Genomic DNA, 13819 nt, shown 5'->3' with positions numbered 1-13819 from the left:
ATTTATTTTTAAATATTTTGTTTCTTCTAGCATATGGAATACATTTTAAAATTTTGTATACATATTCCACGTGACGTTTAAACTGTTAAAAGTGTTGAAATAAATATGATTTATGGATAGCGATTCTCACCTCACTCCATACCAGCATGGTACCAAATACCACTTGAAGCCCATCAAAGAAGTTCTCTCCGATGATAATTACGGTGCTGCCCCCTGTTGTCCAGCCTTCACTTGGACTGATGGCTTTAATACAAGGAGTGACAGCAAAGGGAACTAAAATAATCAAATTTTATAAACTGTAGAAGAAGTACAATATATTATTCTTGTATTTTATTATTCTAACTTTTAAAAAATATCAGTATTATCACGTGCTAATATATAAATTTAAATTGAATTCAACAATTAACACGAAATTATGGAAATTTCTTTGTACGTTGAAAAAATTTGGAGTTTGTTTTATACTTGAGTTTTGCTCGCGATTATTGAGAATTGTTTTCCAAGATCAATATTCTTAATTCAATTTGAAAGATAGACAAATGTTGTGTCAAAAGATACTCGTCTTCCGGACATAATTTTATAGATCGATAATAACGTTACTGGTAAGAAATTCTAAATTTTCGAAAAATATATATATGATTTCATATTCGCACTTAATAAGCTCTAACCTTTCAGCTACTGAATCTTAATCAAACATTGTTTGAAATTTAGAGCAACACAAAACGTTTCAATAAAGTAGTTCATAACTTACCTTCGGCGGGGTTAAGCCGTTTCGCTCTTCTGCCATGTTTGGAGTTGTTGTGCACAAACATATTGTCGGATACCGCCAGTAGGGGGCCATCGACCGATATTTGTGTTGATATCACTACCTAGGTTTAAAACATAAAACAATCCCACATGTGTATATGCATATCTTAATAAAAAGAACAAAACAAGTTAAACATGTTATGTTTGATTACAACATCGACAACAATTTGAAGTAAATCGTTTTCGAGATTTCGGTTTAAACGTTAATGATTTTAACTTATACAGGATTGAGGATATAGATAACAAACAACTGAAAACACTGAACAAAACATACACTCATTCTCAATGTATTTCTTCAATAAAATATTATCTCCAAAATAAGAGTTAAGTATTTCAACCTTTTTTTAATATTTATTTTTCACCTCTGGTTTGTTTGTTTGTTTTGAATTTCGCGCAAAGCTACTCGAGGGCTATCTGCGCTAGTGGTCCCTAATTTAGCAGTGTAAGACTAGAGGGAAGGCAGCTAGTCATCACCACCCACCACCAACTCTTGGACTACTCTTTTACCAACGAGTAGTAGGATTTACCGTCATATTATAACGCTCCCACGGCTGAGAGGACGAGCGTGTTTTGTGCGACGGGGATTCGAACCTGCGACCCTCCTCATTTTACGAGTCGAGCAACTTAACCACCTGGCCATGCCAGGCCTTTGCTTCTGGTAACATGAGCTGTTTACAATGGAAACGAAATGGCAAAAATTAACGAATGATAAAAGTTACTTTTAGCGACAACGGCTACCAAAGAAAAGATTATTCTGCTCAACTTAGGACAAAAATAAGTAAACACGAAAAATGAGATAAGTCCATGCCAGTCGTTCTGAGATACGTTTAAATATTTACGACCCATTATGCCCCAAGACTGACTGACCTACCATTCATAAGCTGAAATTGATAGAAAGCTGGATGTGCAGCTGGTTTTTTTTTTTTTTGCTGTTGTTAAGCAAAAACCTACACACAATAAGTTATCTCACTACGAGTATCGAAACCCGGTTTTTAGCGGTGTAAGTCCTCAGACTGCATGCTAATCTATTACATTTCATAATTTACAGCATACCCACAACAGAATACATTAAGAAATATATATATATACATATATAGTGTCTGTACGCTCAAAATACGTTCCAAAGAAATTAATTCCGCAGGTTCTATAGGCTCTCAAATCACCTTATGTCCAGGACACTGTTCAGCAAATTTCCAGAAATTATACAAAGGTACATAAGGATTATCCTGAAAAAATTTTTTTTTTTTTTATTTTACTAAATATTTATTAAATATTTTATTAAATTATTAAAAATATTTTATCTTTTATTAAATAAATACAAGAGTGTATTTATTTAGTATGAACTTATAAAATAAAATTAGTTCGACTGATAAAAAGTACACCACAGTAGGCAGTTTAGTCTTATTCAAACAACACAAGAGTTAAACTGATGAGATTAGGCTGTTGTCATTCAAACAACACAAGAGAAAGAACGTTAAATACATGCTCTAAATGTTCTAATTTAGTTTTTTACAGGAAAAAAACCCAACAAAAATCTTTATCGATACATCCAATCATTATTGTGAAAAATTGGTTGAAGGATTTTCGTTTAAGACTAAAGTTTATTCTCCGTCATCTGGAAATGTATGGATTCATCACACCTTGATTTCTAACTGGTCAACAATCATCCCGTGGCTGACGTTTGTGTCAAACTACACCAGAAAAATGGAATTATCCTAACACAGTACACTTGTTAGAGATATTCGACAGTACTTGAGGGGGTTGTGACTCGCTGTTGTTGTGCAAGTCATATGAAAAGAGAGTTTTCATTAAAAACAGTTTTATGGGGACATGTTTATATAACACCAACGAACTGTTTTCTTGTATATTTTAAACGGTTAATGACTTAACCTTTAGAGAAATGTGAACGCTCCTAAAGCTGTTGATATGCGTTAGGGTAAAATCAAAGCAGTGGTTCGTGTTAGCGCATACTACATGTTTCGTATATACTACGGTGTAAGTTCTGAGAGGTATTCCGAACATTTGGAGTAAGTTTTTATATTTGAGTTCTAAGTGTATGTTAACGGCGTAAGCTATTTTTAGTGGCTTAAATATACAATTGTTAAAATGTATTTGAACTTAGTTGATAATACTAAATGAATTGGTTTTTATTTTATTTTACAAGAAGAAAGTGGTTGTAACTTTCTGCCCACTTTCTATTTGTATAAATACGTTAATGATATAAATATGGTGTTTCACTTGATTTATAAAATAGTTCTGTTTCTCACTGTTTTTAAAAATGAATCAAATATTGTTTGTACCGTATTGTTAGTCAAGAATCAAATGTATTATATCCCACTGTTAACAAATGTCTTTTATCCTATTGTTAACAAATAGTGCAACGTTATTTTCATCACATTGTTAATAAAGAAAGAAACACGTTTCTATCCTAGTGTTAGAAAAAAAAATCAAACAAAAACTTTTTTTTCTAACACATTGTTAATAAAGAGTTAAGTCTTGTTTCTATGACATTTCAAATATTAAAATCGAATATTTTCCGCCGCGATGTTAACAACCACTAAAGACTTGTTTCTACCACACTGTTGACAAAGAATTAAACTTTTTTCTATCACACAGTGAGACAAAGAATCAAACTTGTTTCTATCACATTGTTAACAAAGAATCAAACTTGTTTCTATCACATTGTTAACAAAGAATCAAACTTGTTTCTAGCACATTGTTAACAAAGAATCAAACTTGTTTCTAGCACATTGTTAACAAAAAATCAAAATTGTTTCTAGCACATTGTTAACAAAAAATCAAAATTGTTTCTAGCACATTGTTAACAACGACACAAGTCTTGTTTCTACCACACTGTTAACAGAGAATCAAACTTCTTTCTAGTACATTGTTAACAAACTTAAATCTTGTTTCTTCGATATTGTTCACACAAAAAATCAACTCTTCAAGCGTGCATACAAACACAGTCATTTTTTGTGCTCTTTGATTCACACAGCACGCCAGTACGTCCGTCTAGGCAGCTAAAATGAATGGGCTGTGAGGAATGAAACTCACTCGAAGTCCCAGGTGACACCTTACGTGTGGTGATAAAGGTACGCTACGAGCTAATGGTACATGAGGGAGAATTTGTCTCAGCCCTCAAGGGTTCCCTTTTAACGACTACTCGCCCCATTGCCGAGATAGAATATTTTCCCGCCATGGTCCCAGGGCTCAGATCATTCTTCTATCAAACTCTTCAACGTTTTGATAAGACGTGTATCAAAAACGGAGCACCAGAGAAAAGAGAAGTCAGAATACAGAGCAGTAAACAAGTTCATAGAGCCTCTTTTTCTGATAACAACCGGGACTTGATACGTCACATGTTATTCCTAATTATGCTTTTACTTGTATAAATATTTCAAGTTGTGTTTCCTGTGTGTGACTCAAGTTATTCCTTCGCACGATGTAAATGTTTCAAGTTGTGTTTCCTGTGTGTGACTCAAGTTATTCCGTCACACGACGTAAATGTTTCAAGTTGTGTTTCCTGTGTGTGACTCAAGTTATTCCGTCACACGATGTAAATGTTTCAAGTTGTGTTTCCTGTGTGTGACTCAAGTTATTCCGTCACACGACGTAAATGTTTCAAGTTGTGTTTCCTGTGTGTGACTCAAGTTATTCCGTCACACGATGTAAATGTTTCAAGTTGTGTTTTCTGTGTGTGACTCAAGTTATTCCGTCACACGATCTAAATGTTTCAAGTTGTGTTTCCTGTGTGTGACTCAAGTTATTCCGTCACACGATGTAAATGTTTAAGTTGTGTTTCCTGTGTGTGACTCAAGTTATTCCGTCACACGATTAAATGTTTCAAGTTGTGTTTCCTGTGTGTGACTCAAGTTATTCCGTCACACGATGTAAATGTTTCGCTCTTCTATGTAAAGTGTTTTCTCAGCCCAAACGAGCCGTTTTTGCATATAAATTTCTCAACAAGTGGGTTTCTCGTCATCACTGATTATTGTTTCAAGTTATGTTTCCTGTGTGTTTGACTCAGTTTGTTCCATCGCACGGTATTTTATGGTTACCGTTACTTAAATTTATGTTTGGTAAGTCAGCGTTCCTCTAAATATTATAAGCCTTACAGTATGACAGTAACAGTCATAGAAACAGAAAATATTTTGTATTGCAAATGTGTTAGTGGTATTAACACAATACCCACAAGGTTCCCCTTTCTGTCTATGAACCTGCGCGGTTCGTAAATTATAAGGTTTCTTTCGTTCAGATGGTAGAGCGCACTTTCCTTGAAACGTTCTGCTAATTTACAATGACAACACACGAGTTCTTACCTGAAAACGTCTCATGTCTCTTGGATTCCCAGCATTTTTCAGGCAGTTCTGGTTACACTTTAAGAAGATTTTGAGAAAAAACCTGAAACAAAATAAAATACAAAGTTACAGAAATCAATCACAGAACGTGTAAGACTATGTATTGAAAGTATCAATAACGTATTGTAATCACTTTAAGACGCCATCAGTGTGACATCAATATGCTACCACGTTAGTACAATAGTCACCTCCTCTCTTTCTATGATTTCTCGTTTTTTTCTTAGGTTTCAGATTTGTTTTGAATATTTCTCATGTATTCAATTTAAAGAAGAAAGTATGTTTATTTAATACAGCAAGAAGATCTTAGATGTGTTCGTTTTTTTTTTTCATGTTAATCTTATGATTGCCTTAAGAAGGATTTAGCTCAATGTCCAATTGAGATTTCGTGCAAAGCTACACAAGGACTATCTGCGCTAGCTGTCCCTAATTTAAAAGTGCTAGTCATCACCATCCATCGACAACGAATAGTGGGATTGACCAACTTTATAACGCCCCATGGCTAAAAGAGCGAGCACGTTTGTTTGTTTTTTGAATTTTGCTCAAAGCTACAGAAGGGCTATTTGTGCATATATGACCCTAAGTTTGAACTCTTACTCTTGGGCTACTCTTTTATGACCAAAATGTGGGATTTGACTGTCATTCTTATAACGCACCATCGATTCCAAAGTACGGAGCGAATCGTAAATCTCGAACTGGTCCGCATGGCTAAGCCTGTTAAGGTGTGCGACTCGTAATCTGAGGGTCGCGGGTTCACATCCCCGTCGCGCCGAACATGCTCGCCCTTTCAGCCGTGGGGCCGTTATAATGTGACGCTCAATCCCACTATTCGTTGGTAAAAGAGTAACCTAAGAGTTGGCGGTGGGTGGTGATGACTAGCTGTCTTCCCTCTAGTCTTACACTGCTAAATTAGGGACGGCTATCACAGATAGCCCTCGAGTAGCTTTGTGCGAAATTCAAAACAAACAAACAAACAAACAAAATCTCCAAATGATAAGTTCGGGCACCTTAATGACAGGCTACAATCACCCCTGCAGTACTGCAAAGTGACTTACCCTCTTTGAATGGGCTAAAGTGACTTCCTTTACCTCATGGTAGTAATTAAACACAAAGCTACACAATGTTCTGCCCGCCATGGGTATCGAAACCCGGTTTCTAGGAAAATAAGTTTAACGAAAAAGTTATTTAACAAAAACAAACAACAGCCATGGATAATATTAGTGATAAGCGTAGAAGAAAAACTTGGAAACTGTTGTTCAGCTTTGCCCTTTAACTGACATACAGCCCTCAAATAAACGTTGTTCTCGTTTCCTCGTTCAGTTTTTTTTCCGTTCCCCGAAGAAACTGTCGTCTTTAATTAAGCATCTTCTGAGGGCACATACATAAACGATGAATGAAATAAAAGTCTGTGCACTGATAATTATATTGCTGAGCTGCAGTAAATGTAAACATTGCTTCCGCTTCAAGTTGGATGATGGATTGAATGTTATAATTTCGACTTTTTTTTTGAGTCGTGATAGGTTATAATTATGTACACGTTTTGAGTGCTGTGTGTGTGTGTTTACAGTCATGTACGTACAGATGGATGGAATAACCTAAGTACACATCTGTGTATGATCGAAAACGTTCGACGTATATAAAGAACACATACTTGACCCATGAACTCGTACGGTATAACCACATAATGTCACCAAATCAAGGGGTGGACTAAAACTAGCGAGGTTCCGGTTTCTCTTATTTTTCGTTGGATTACAAGGTTCCATTAAATCCTATTAGCACAAAATAAAAACTTCTATATACGGTTATATTTAATTATTTTAAAAGCTTTCTAATTTCTACACAACAACACAGAAAGGGACACATATATATATACATATATATAAATGCTTTGAAACTTATTAATTTCTAAAGCAACAAAAAAAAACTCACATTAGGGACATATGTAAGCATTAAAATATTGTCAACGTTTCCACACAGAAGGTTTAGAGTTTGTTTGTTTGTTTTGGAATTTCGCACAAAGCTACTCGAGGGCTATCTGTGCTAGCCGTCCCTAATTTAGCAGGGTAAGACTAGAGGGAAGGCAGCTAGTCATCACCACCCACCGCCAACTCTTGGGCTACTCTTTTACCAACGAATAGTGGGATTGACCGTCACATTATACACCCCCACGGCTGGGAGGGCGAGCATGTTTAGCGCGATGCGGGCGCGAACCCGCGAATTACGAGTCGCACGCCTTACGCGCTTGGCCATGCCAGGCCGAAGGTTTAGAGAGAAGGAAATATTCATATATTATAATTGTGTTTTCAAATGAGAGACATTTAAGGATATTTGAGATTTACCATTAAATGTTATACAGAATATTTATTTCTAAATTAGACGAGTGCCATAAAAAAAGTTTTCTTTTCTAAAGAAAAAATTATTTTTATTTCAAAAATTTTGGATGGTTTACTTGGGTTATTTCAATATGGGACGTGTGACGAGAGTGAAAGCTTCTTTCAAAGAACGTTCTGTGACATTCTGTCCACCCAGACAGCGATTATAACATAATCACAATCCTAGTGTAACTATGAATTTATATTGCATGTTCTTGTGATACAATACTTATATGTAATAAATACTGATGTAATTACTGCCTGAAACATCTAGAGGTTTCTTGAGCGTGTGACACGGGTTACTCAGCATGCTTTGTATAGAAGTTTGATGTATATATGGACATCAAAACATTTCTTTTTTATAATTTGTTGTTGTTGTTTTATAGCAAAGTCGCATTGAACTATCTTCTCTGTCCCTCGCGGGCATTTGAACCCCGGATTTTGACGTTGCCAACCTTAAAATTCATCACTGTCCCAACTGGGGACCCATTTACATAGAACAGCAGTCTCGAAGCTTGTGAGGTGTATTAGAATGTTTTTGATTATGAGACATTGTAAAGAGAGGATATTATAGACTACCGGAAATGCGAAACACTGATACATAGAACCCTGGTCTGACATGACCAGCTGGTTAGATTGGGCTAGATTCGCAATCTGAAGGTCGCGGGTTCGAATTCCCGTCCAACCAAACATGATCGTCCTTTCAGCTGTGGGGGCATTATAACGAACGGTCATTCCAGTTCTTCGTTAGTAAAAGAGTAGCCCAGGGGTGGGTGGTGATGACTAGCTACCTTCCCTCTTGTTTTTCACTGCCATATTAGAGACAGCTAGCGCAGATAACTCTTGTGTAGCTGTGCGTGAAATTCATAACAAATAAACAAACATAGAACCATAGTGAGAGCTTCAACAGATATGCGAATAATGACTTACTTTCTTGTCAAGAACTTGTCAAAGTTTATAAAAAATAAAGGGAACAAAGCTGGGATCTTGATTTCTATTAAAATTAACATTAGAAGAACAAAATACAACTCCTTTAAATCGGGATATTTTCCGAATAACTTACGAAGGATGTTGATCGTAATACTACGTTGTTTGAATAGTAACTATATAACCGTGTAGATGGCGTTTTCAACAAAAATATATAATGCGTGATTTATATAAAATCGACACTCTAAAAAAGCCATCTATTGTTGTATACGTAGCCCAACATTTGTAAACACTAAAATTACTAAAAGTAGACGCAAGTCACGCAATCCACGTTGCATGCTGTGCTGTGTGTGACATAACCTCGTCTCTGTGGCATGATAATATGAGTCTGATGCTATGTTTTAAACTCAAAGCCACTGGTTAAAAGTAAGCTGTCATTTTTGTTATGTTTAGCAATCTTGATTTGTTTTATGCGTAATATATTTATATCTACAGTATTGGAAATAATTATGGAAAGAGTGAGGAAAAAGGACATGAAATGCAAGCACGATAGGAATACTGCTGCGATTGGTTGTCATTCGACTAACCAAAAACTGCCACACCAGCGTAAGACCTGTAGAAGTACAAGCAATCATGCTATGCCCAGCAGTAGTAGTATGAATTTAGTTATAGCCTTTAAGTTGTACGTAACAAATGCGTAGAATTAACACTTTTAATATAAGAATTTGTTGAGACAGAAAAAAACTGAAACACTTCAAAAGTGATGTTAAATATCTTGGGAAGTAGACGACGACTGACCACAAACCTCTCCAACGACTGTTTTAAACACAAGCGTAAATGTCACCTCTGAAAGAGCGATCTACACATTATCATGGAGTGGTCTCAGTGCATATCTAATTGGGATATTCTATTACCATCACCAGGTTTGCACAAAATACTGGAATGAACAGTTTTGAGACTGAACAACATTCCACAATTGTATGTTATTAAACTGTATGACAAAATGACGCATATCCAATATACTAGTGTATTCACGTCTGCATTTTGTATAACAATGTTTTATACCATTAGTAACTGTTTGTTTTGAAGCTATCTGCTGTACCTACCGTGGGGTATCAATCCCCTGATATCAACGTTGAAGTCCGTAAACTGATTGTTGTTCTGCCATTAGTAAACACGTCATATAGTTGCCATTACTCACTGTCAGACCCTCTTACACACGTAAATTACGTAAATGTTTCCATAATTATAGCATTTTTGCTCTCAGTTTAAAGTTCTTGTAATTGGATGAACATCCACTGTCTTTAAAACAAACATGTTTGCATGCTTTCTAAATAACCTAAAATAAAATAAAAGTATTATGTGTTGCACATATTATTTCTAATTTCTGATATTTAGAGATATTCTTCAAAAGAATTAGGACAGTTGACGCGGAAAACCAATTAAAAAGATTACCACCAAAAAGATTCTCAGATAATAAAACAACTACAATTTAGGTGTTTTGGTGATGTCCAATATGTGGAAATAATGACAAAGAGCTAAGTAACTACAAACCCTACTCAAAGTGGAAAAAATCGAGAAGAAAAACTTTATTTTTAATTTGGAATGAGTTCAATTTCTTTGATATTTTCTATTAAGCCCTTTAGCGGTGTAGCAATGAGTCCGAAGGCTTAAAACGCTAAAATCTGAGTTTTGATACCTATGGTAGCTATAGCATATATAGTTCATTTATGTAGCTTTGCGCTCAACAACAAAGAGTACATTATTTGTACAAAGACACGACCAGAAGCGCAACGGAATTTCCCTTTCAGTCAGTTGACCAGGAGGGTTAAGGAATTTCCCTTTTAGTCAGTTGACCAGGAGGGTTAAGGAATTTCCCTTCTAGTCAGTTGACCCGGAGGGTTAAGGAATTTCCCTTTTAGTGAGTTGACCAGGAGGGTTAAGAAATTTCCCTTTTAATGAGTTGATCAGAAGCGTTACAGAATTTCCCTTTTAGTCAGTTGACCAGGAATGCTACGGAATTTCCTCTTTAGTCAGTTGACCAGGAGGGTTAAGAAATTTTTAGTCAGCTGACCAGGAGTTCTACATAAGTTTTCTTTCTGTAAGTTGACCAGTCAGTGCAACATATTTTCGTTTTGTATCAGTTGACCAGTAGGTGATATTTAATTTCCATGTTCAGTACTATAGGACAATAAATATAAAATAAAACTATATACAATTTTACAATGTTATGAAAGTTTACAACTATACGCAATGTTACAATGTTATGAAAGTTTAAAACTATATACAATGTTATGAAAGTTTACAACTATATACAATATTGTGAAAGTTTACAACTATATACAATGTTACGAAAGTTTCGACTTTTTTTCATAATATTCTGACTTGTATTTACGAGCTTAAATGAAAAAGATGAACAAGTTTTTTCTTATTGTTTTATATATTTTACTAATCCAGAAAAAATTTAGGGGCAGTTTTTTCTTATTATTGGTTGTTTGATGTGCTGTTTAACACAAAGCTGGACAATTAACTATCTATTCTCTGCCAACCACTGGCATCAAAATCAGAGTTTCAGTGTGGTATCGATTACGGTTTTTTATTTTGATTTTTCAAGACACTAAACGAGAATTCGGGGCACGAACCCAGTGTGCCAGTGTCTAGCGAAGTATCTGGTCTCAGTTGCTTACCGAAATGTATGTTTACATTTGATGTCATCTTTTGGTTTGGTTTTTGTGACTACTTCGATAAAGGATCTAGGCTTAAGGAACCATTCAAAACTGAAAAGTTTTCTTAAGAAGTATAACGTTATTTAGTTTCATTTCCTTTTCATTGATAGTTAATATTAAACGTGAGAAACGGAGAGATTGCGTCTAAAAGTCATCCGAGTCTATTAAGATTAAGTGTGATCGAGCTCTTAGCCGATTTGTATTTTAAATAAAGAAAGCTCAAAGAATTTTTTACGAGCATTTCTGTAATATATAAGCATTGAAAAATGTTGTAAAATGTTTTAAACAATTTTCTTAAGCACTGGCACCGCAGCCATATTTTATGAAAAAGGCGTGTCAACGTAATGACGTAATGGTTGCTATGGTTAATAGCCTGTGCGATAATTTAAATCTAATTACTGATCAGCTATTAATTTTTTGCGTTCGAACTTAATTGATAATTACTAATTGGAGTAACAGAAAATTAAAAGAAAAAATAAAGAAAGTACGCTGGTAGATTAGTAATTAAATTTAGGTAGTTATATAGATCGGTAACCATGACAACGATCAGGTTTTGATTGTCACAATTCTTAAGTACTTTTAAACAATTTATTTTGTCGTATTGTGAGTCAATGTTCCTAAAATACCGAAAACACAAATGTATTATAGATAAATAGTTTTCCTTTGCTGGTAAAAACAACAAGCAAAACAAAATGCATTAATTATTTTGTACCGATAATCAGAAATTACAGAGTTTGTCGAAGATTAATTAGATATTCTTAAAGATCTCAGAGACGTCCTACTATCACGCACAGTATAATACTGTTATGAAGAACACACTATATATCGTAAAAAAGCCATTTTAGAAGACGTTTCCTTTTCTTTCTTTGAGTATCTGTGATTAAAGTGGATTAAAAATTCTGTCCTATTAAAACTAACCTATGTCGGTTTGAGCCAACCAGAAGATCTGAAGAAAACAATGGGAAGGGATATTGCATTGCTGTAGAAATGAAACTTGATTGGTTGATTGGAATTCAGCGCAGATACTCCATTGTGCTCTGCTCAGCACTGGTATCGAAACCCAATTTTTAGTGGTGTGAGTTTACAGACATACAACTGTGCTACTGGAGGGCCGAAATCAAAGTATATCTGGATTTGTACAGAGAAATTTACATTTGACTCATTTGGTGTGTGTGTGTGTGGGTTACAGGTTAAACATCGCATGTATAGACATAAATAGCGTTACATGAATCACAATTACAGAGTCTGTACGAATACAGTTAATACCCCCACTTTCTTCCTTTGTGCACTCCCATGAATACACCCAATAATCAGAAAATACCCTCCAAACTGACGTACGATCTTTCGTGCATAGAAAGGTTGAAAATACGCTCATATATTACGAAAATAGCTAATAAATAATCCTAGGTTCTATTTATTAATTTATCAGAACTGGTTTTCCTGATTTATTGTAAACAACAAATAAACTAAACGCCAGATTCCTTAGGGCGTTTCTTATGGAGTCGTTTCTATTTTGTTTTTAAATTCCTCTCGAATACAGCTTTTTCGCGCTTACAGTCAACAGTCGAACCACCCAAGGTTGATACACAGTTCCTGAATTTACTACAATCTTCTTCTCAGTGTAATAACCCACTCTTGCAATTTTTACGGTTAAAATATGTTCTTTAAAGAGTAGGGTCTACTACGTTCCTTTATATTTGGCAGCATAAAGTATACCCTTTTTATCTTATGAATCCATCAAGTATACCCTCCTCATCTTATGGAACCAGAAAGTATGTTTTCTTCATATATGGAATCATAAAGTATACTCTCATCATTTATAAATCCATCAAGCACACCCTCTTTGTCTTATCAATCCATAAAAATACCCTCTTCATCTTATGGAAGCATACATAAAGTATGTTTTCTTCATATTATGGAACCATAAGTACACTCTCTTGATCTTATGAATCCATCAAGTATACCCTCTTAATCTTATGGAACCATAAAGTATACTCTCTTCATACTATGAATCCAAACTTTTTTGCTTACTGGTTCTTCGGAAGTGAAAACAACAACCCAAATCTGGTGGTGTGCCAGTTCTGCTATTAGATCGCAGTAAATCATTTTCACAATACAAAGAGACAGCAGTGATCAACAAGTGTACTGACAATAGAAATAATCATATCAAGCAATGAGCCGGTGATACTGTCTTCTAGTGTCGGACGCTACTGATGGAACAGGTTTTCAAGCTACAGAAACACACGACCACGTTGGATACTTTGCACATGTGAAAATATTGCGTCGTGTATTGTTGAAGTGTGTAAATGAAGTCAAGTAAGCATCTTTCAACGATAATTAATTATTAGATTAATTAAATTAATCCTCAATACCAATTTCTAGTTATAATTTTTACAACAGTGGGAAAAGTTATTTAAATTACTTTCAACTGAGTACGTAATGATGTACGGTTAAGAGTTTTTTGATTTTTTCCAACTGACTGGGTTTGAGACATAAAGATATAAAATGTTCATCTTGTTTGGGAAAAAGACTGGAATTGTGACGTCTGTTCTTCTGTAGAAAGTGAGTTTATAATTGCCAAATCACCAAAATATTTTAGTTTTACATGTACATTTCAACGCTGTTATTTAAAATG

At 35.0% G+C, this 13819-nt stretch overlaps 1 protein-coding gene across 1 annotated transcript in view; it reads right to left on the bottom strand.

Annotated features, from left to right (window-relative positions):
- LOC143256074 (transcription factor collier-like) overlaps positions 1 to 13819 on the bottom strand; it is a 69820-nt gene that overhangs the window by 13326 nt on the left and 42675 nt on the right. Inside the window, exons 7-9 of the mRNA XM_076512746.1 lie at positions 5124 to 5205; positions 749 to 866; positions 131 to 273 (exon numbers count right to left, since the gene is read on the bottom strand). Of these exons, the coding sequence (XP_076368861.1) occupies positions 131 to 273; positions 749 to 866; positions 5124 to 5205 (343 nt within the window). The remainder of the gene's footprint in view (positions 1 to 130; positions 274 to 748; positions 867 to 5123; positions 5206 to 13819) is intronic.

The sequence above is a fragment of the Tachypleus tridentatus genome, chromosome 7, assembly GCF_004210375.1.
Source record: "Tachypleus tridentatus isolate NWPU-2018 chromosome 7, ASM421037v1, whole genome shotgun sequence".
Lineage (NCBI taxonomy): Eukaryota > Metazoa > Arthropoda > Merostomata > Xiphosura > Limulidae > Tachypleus > Tachypleus tridentatus.
This window is presented reverse-complemented; position numbering and strand designations above follow the sequence as displayed.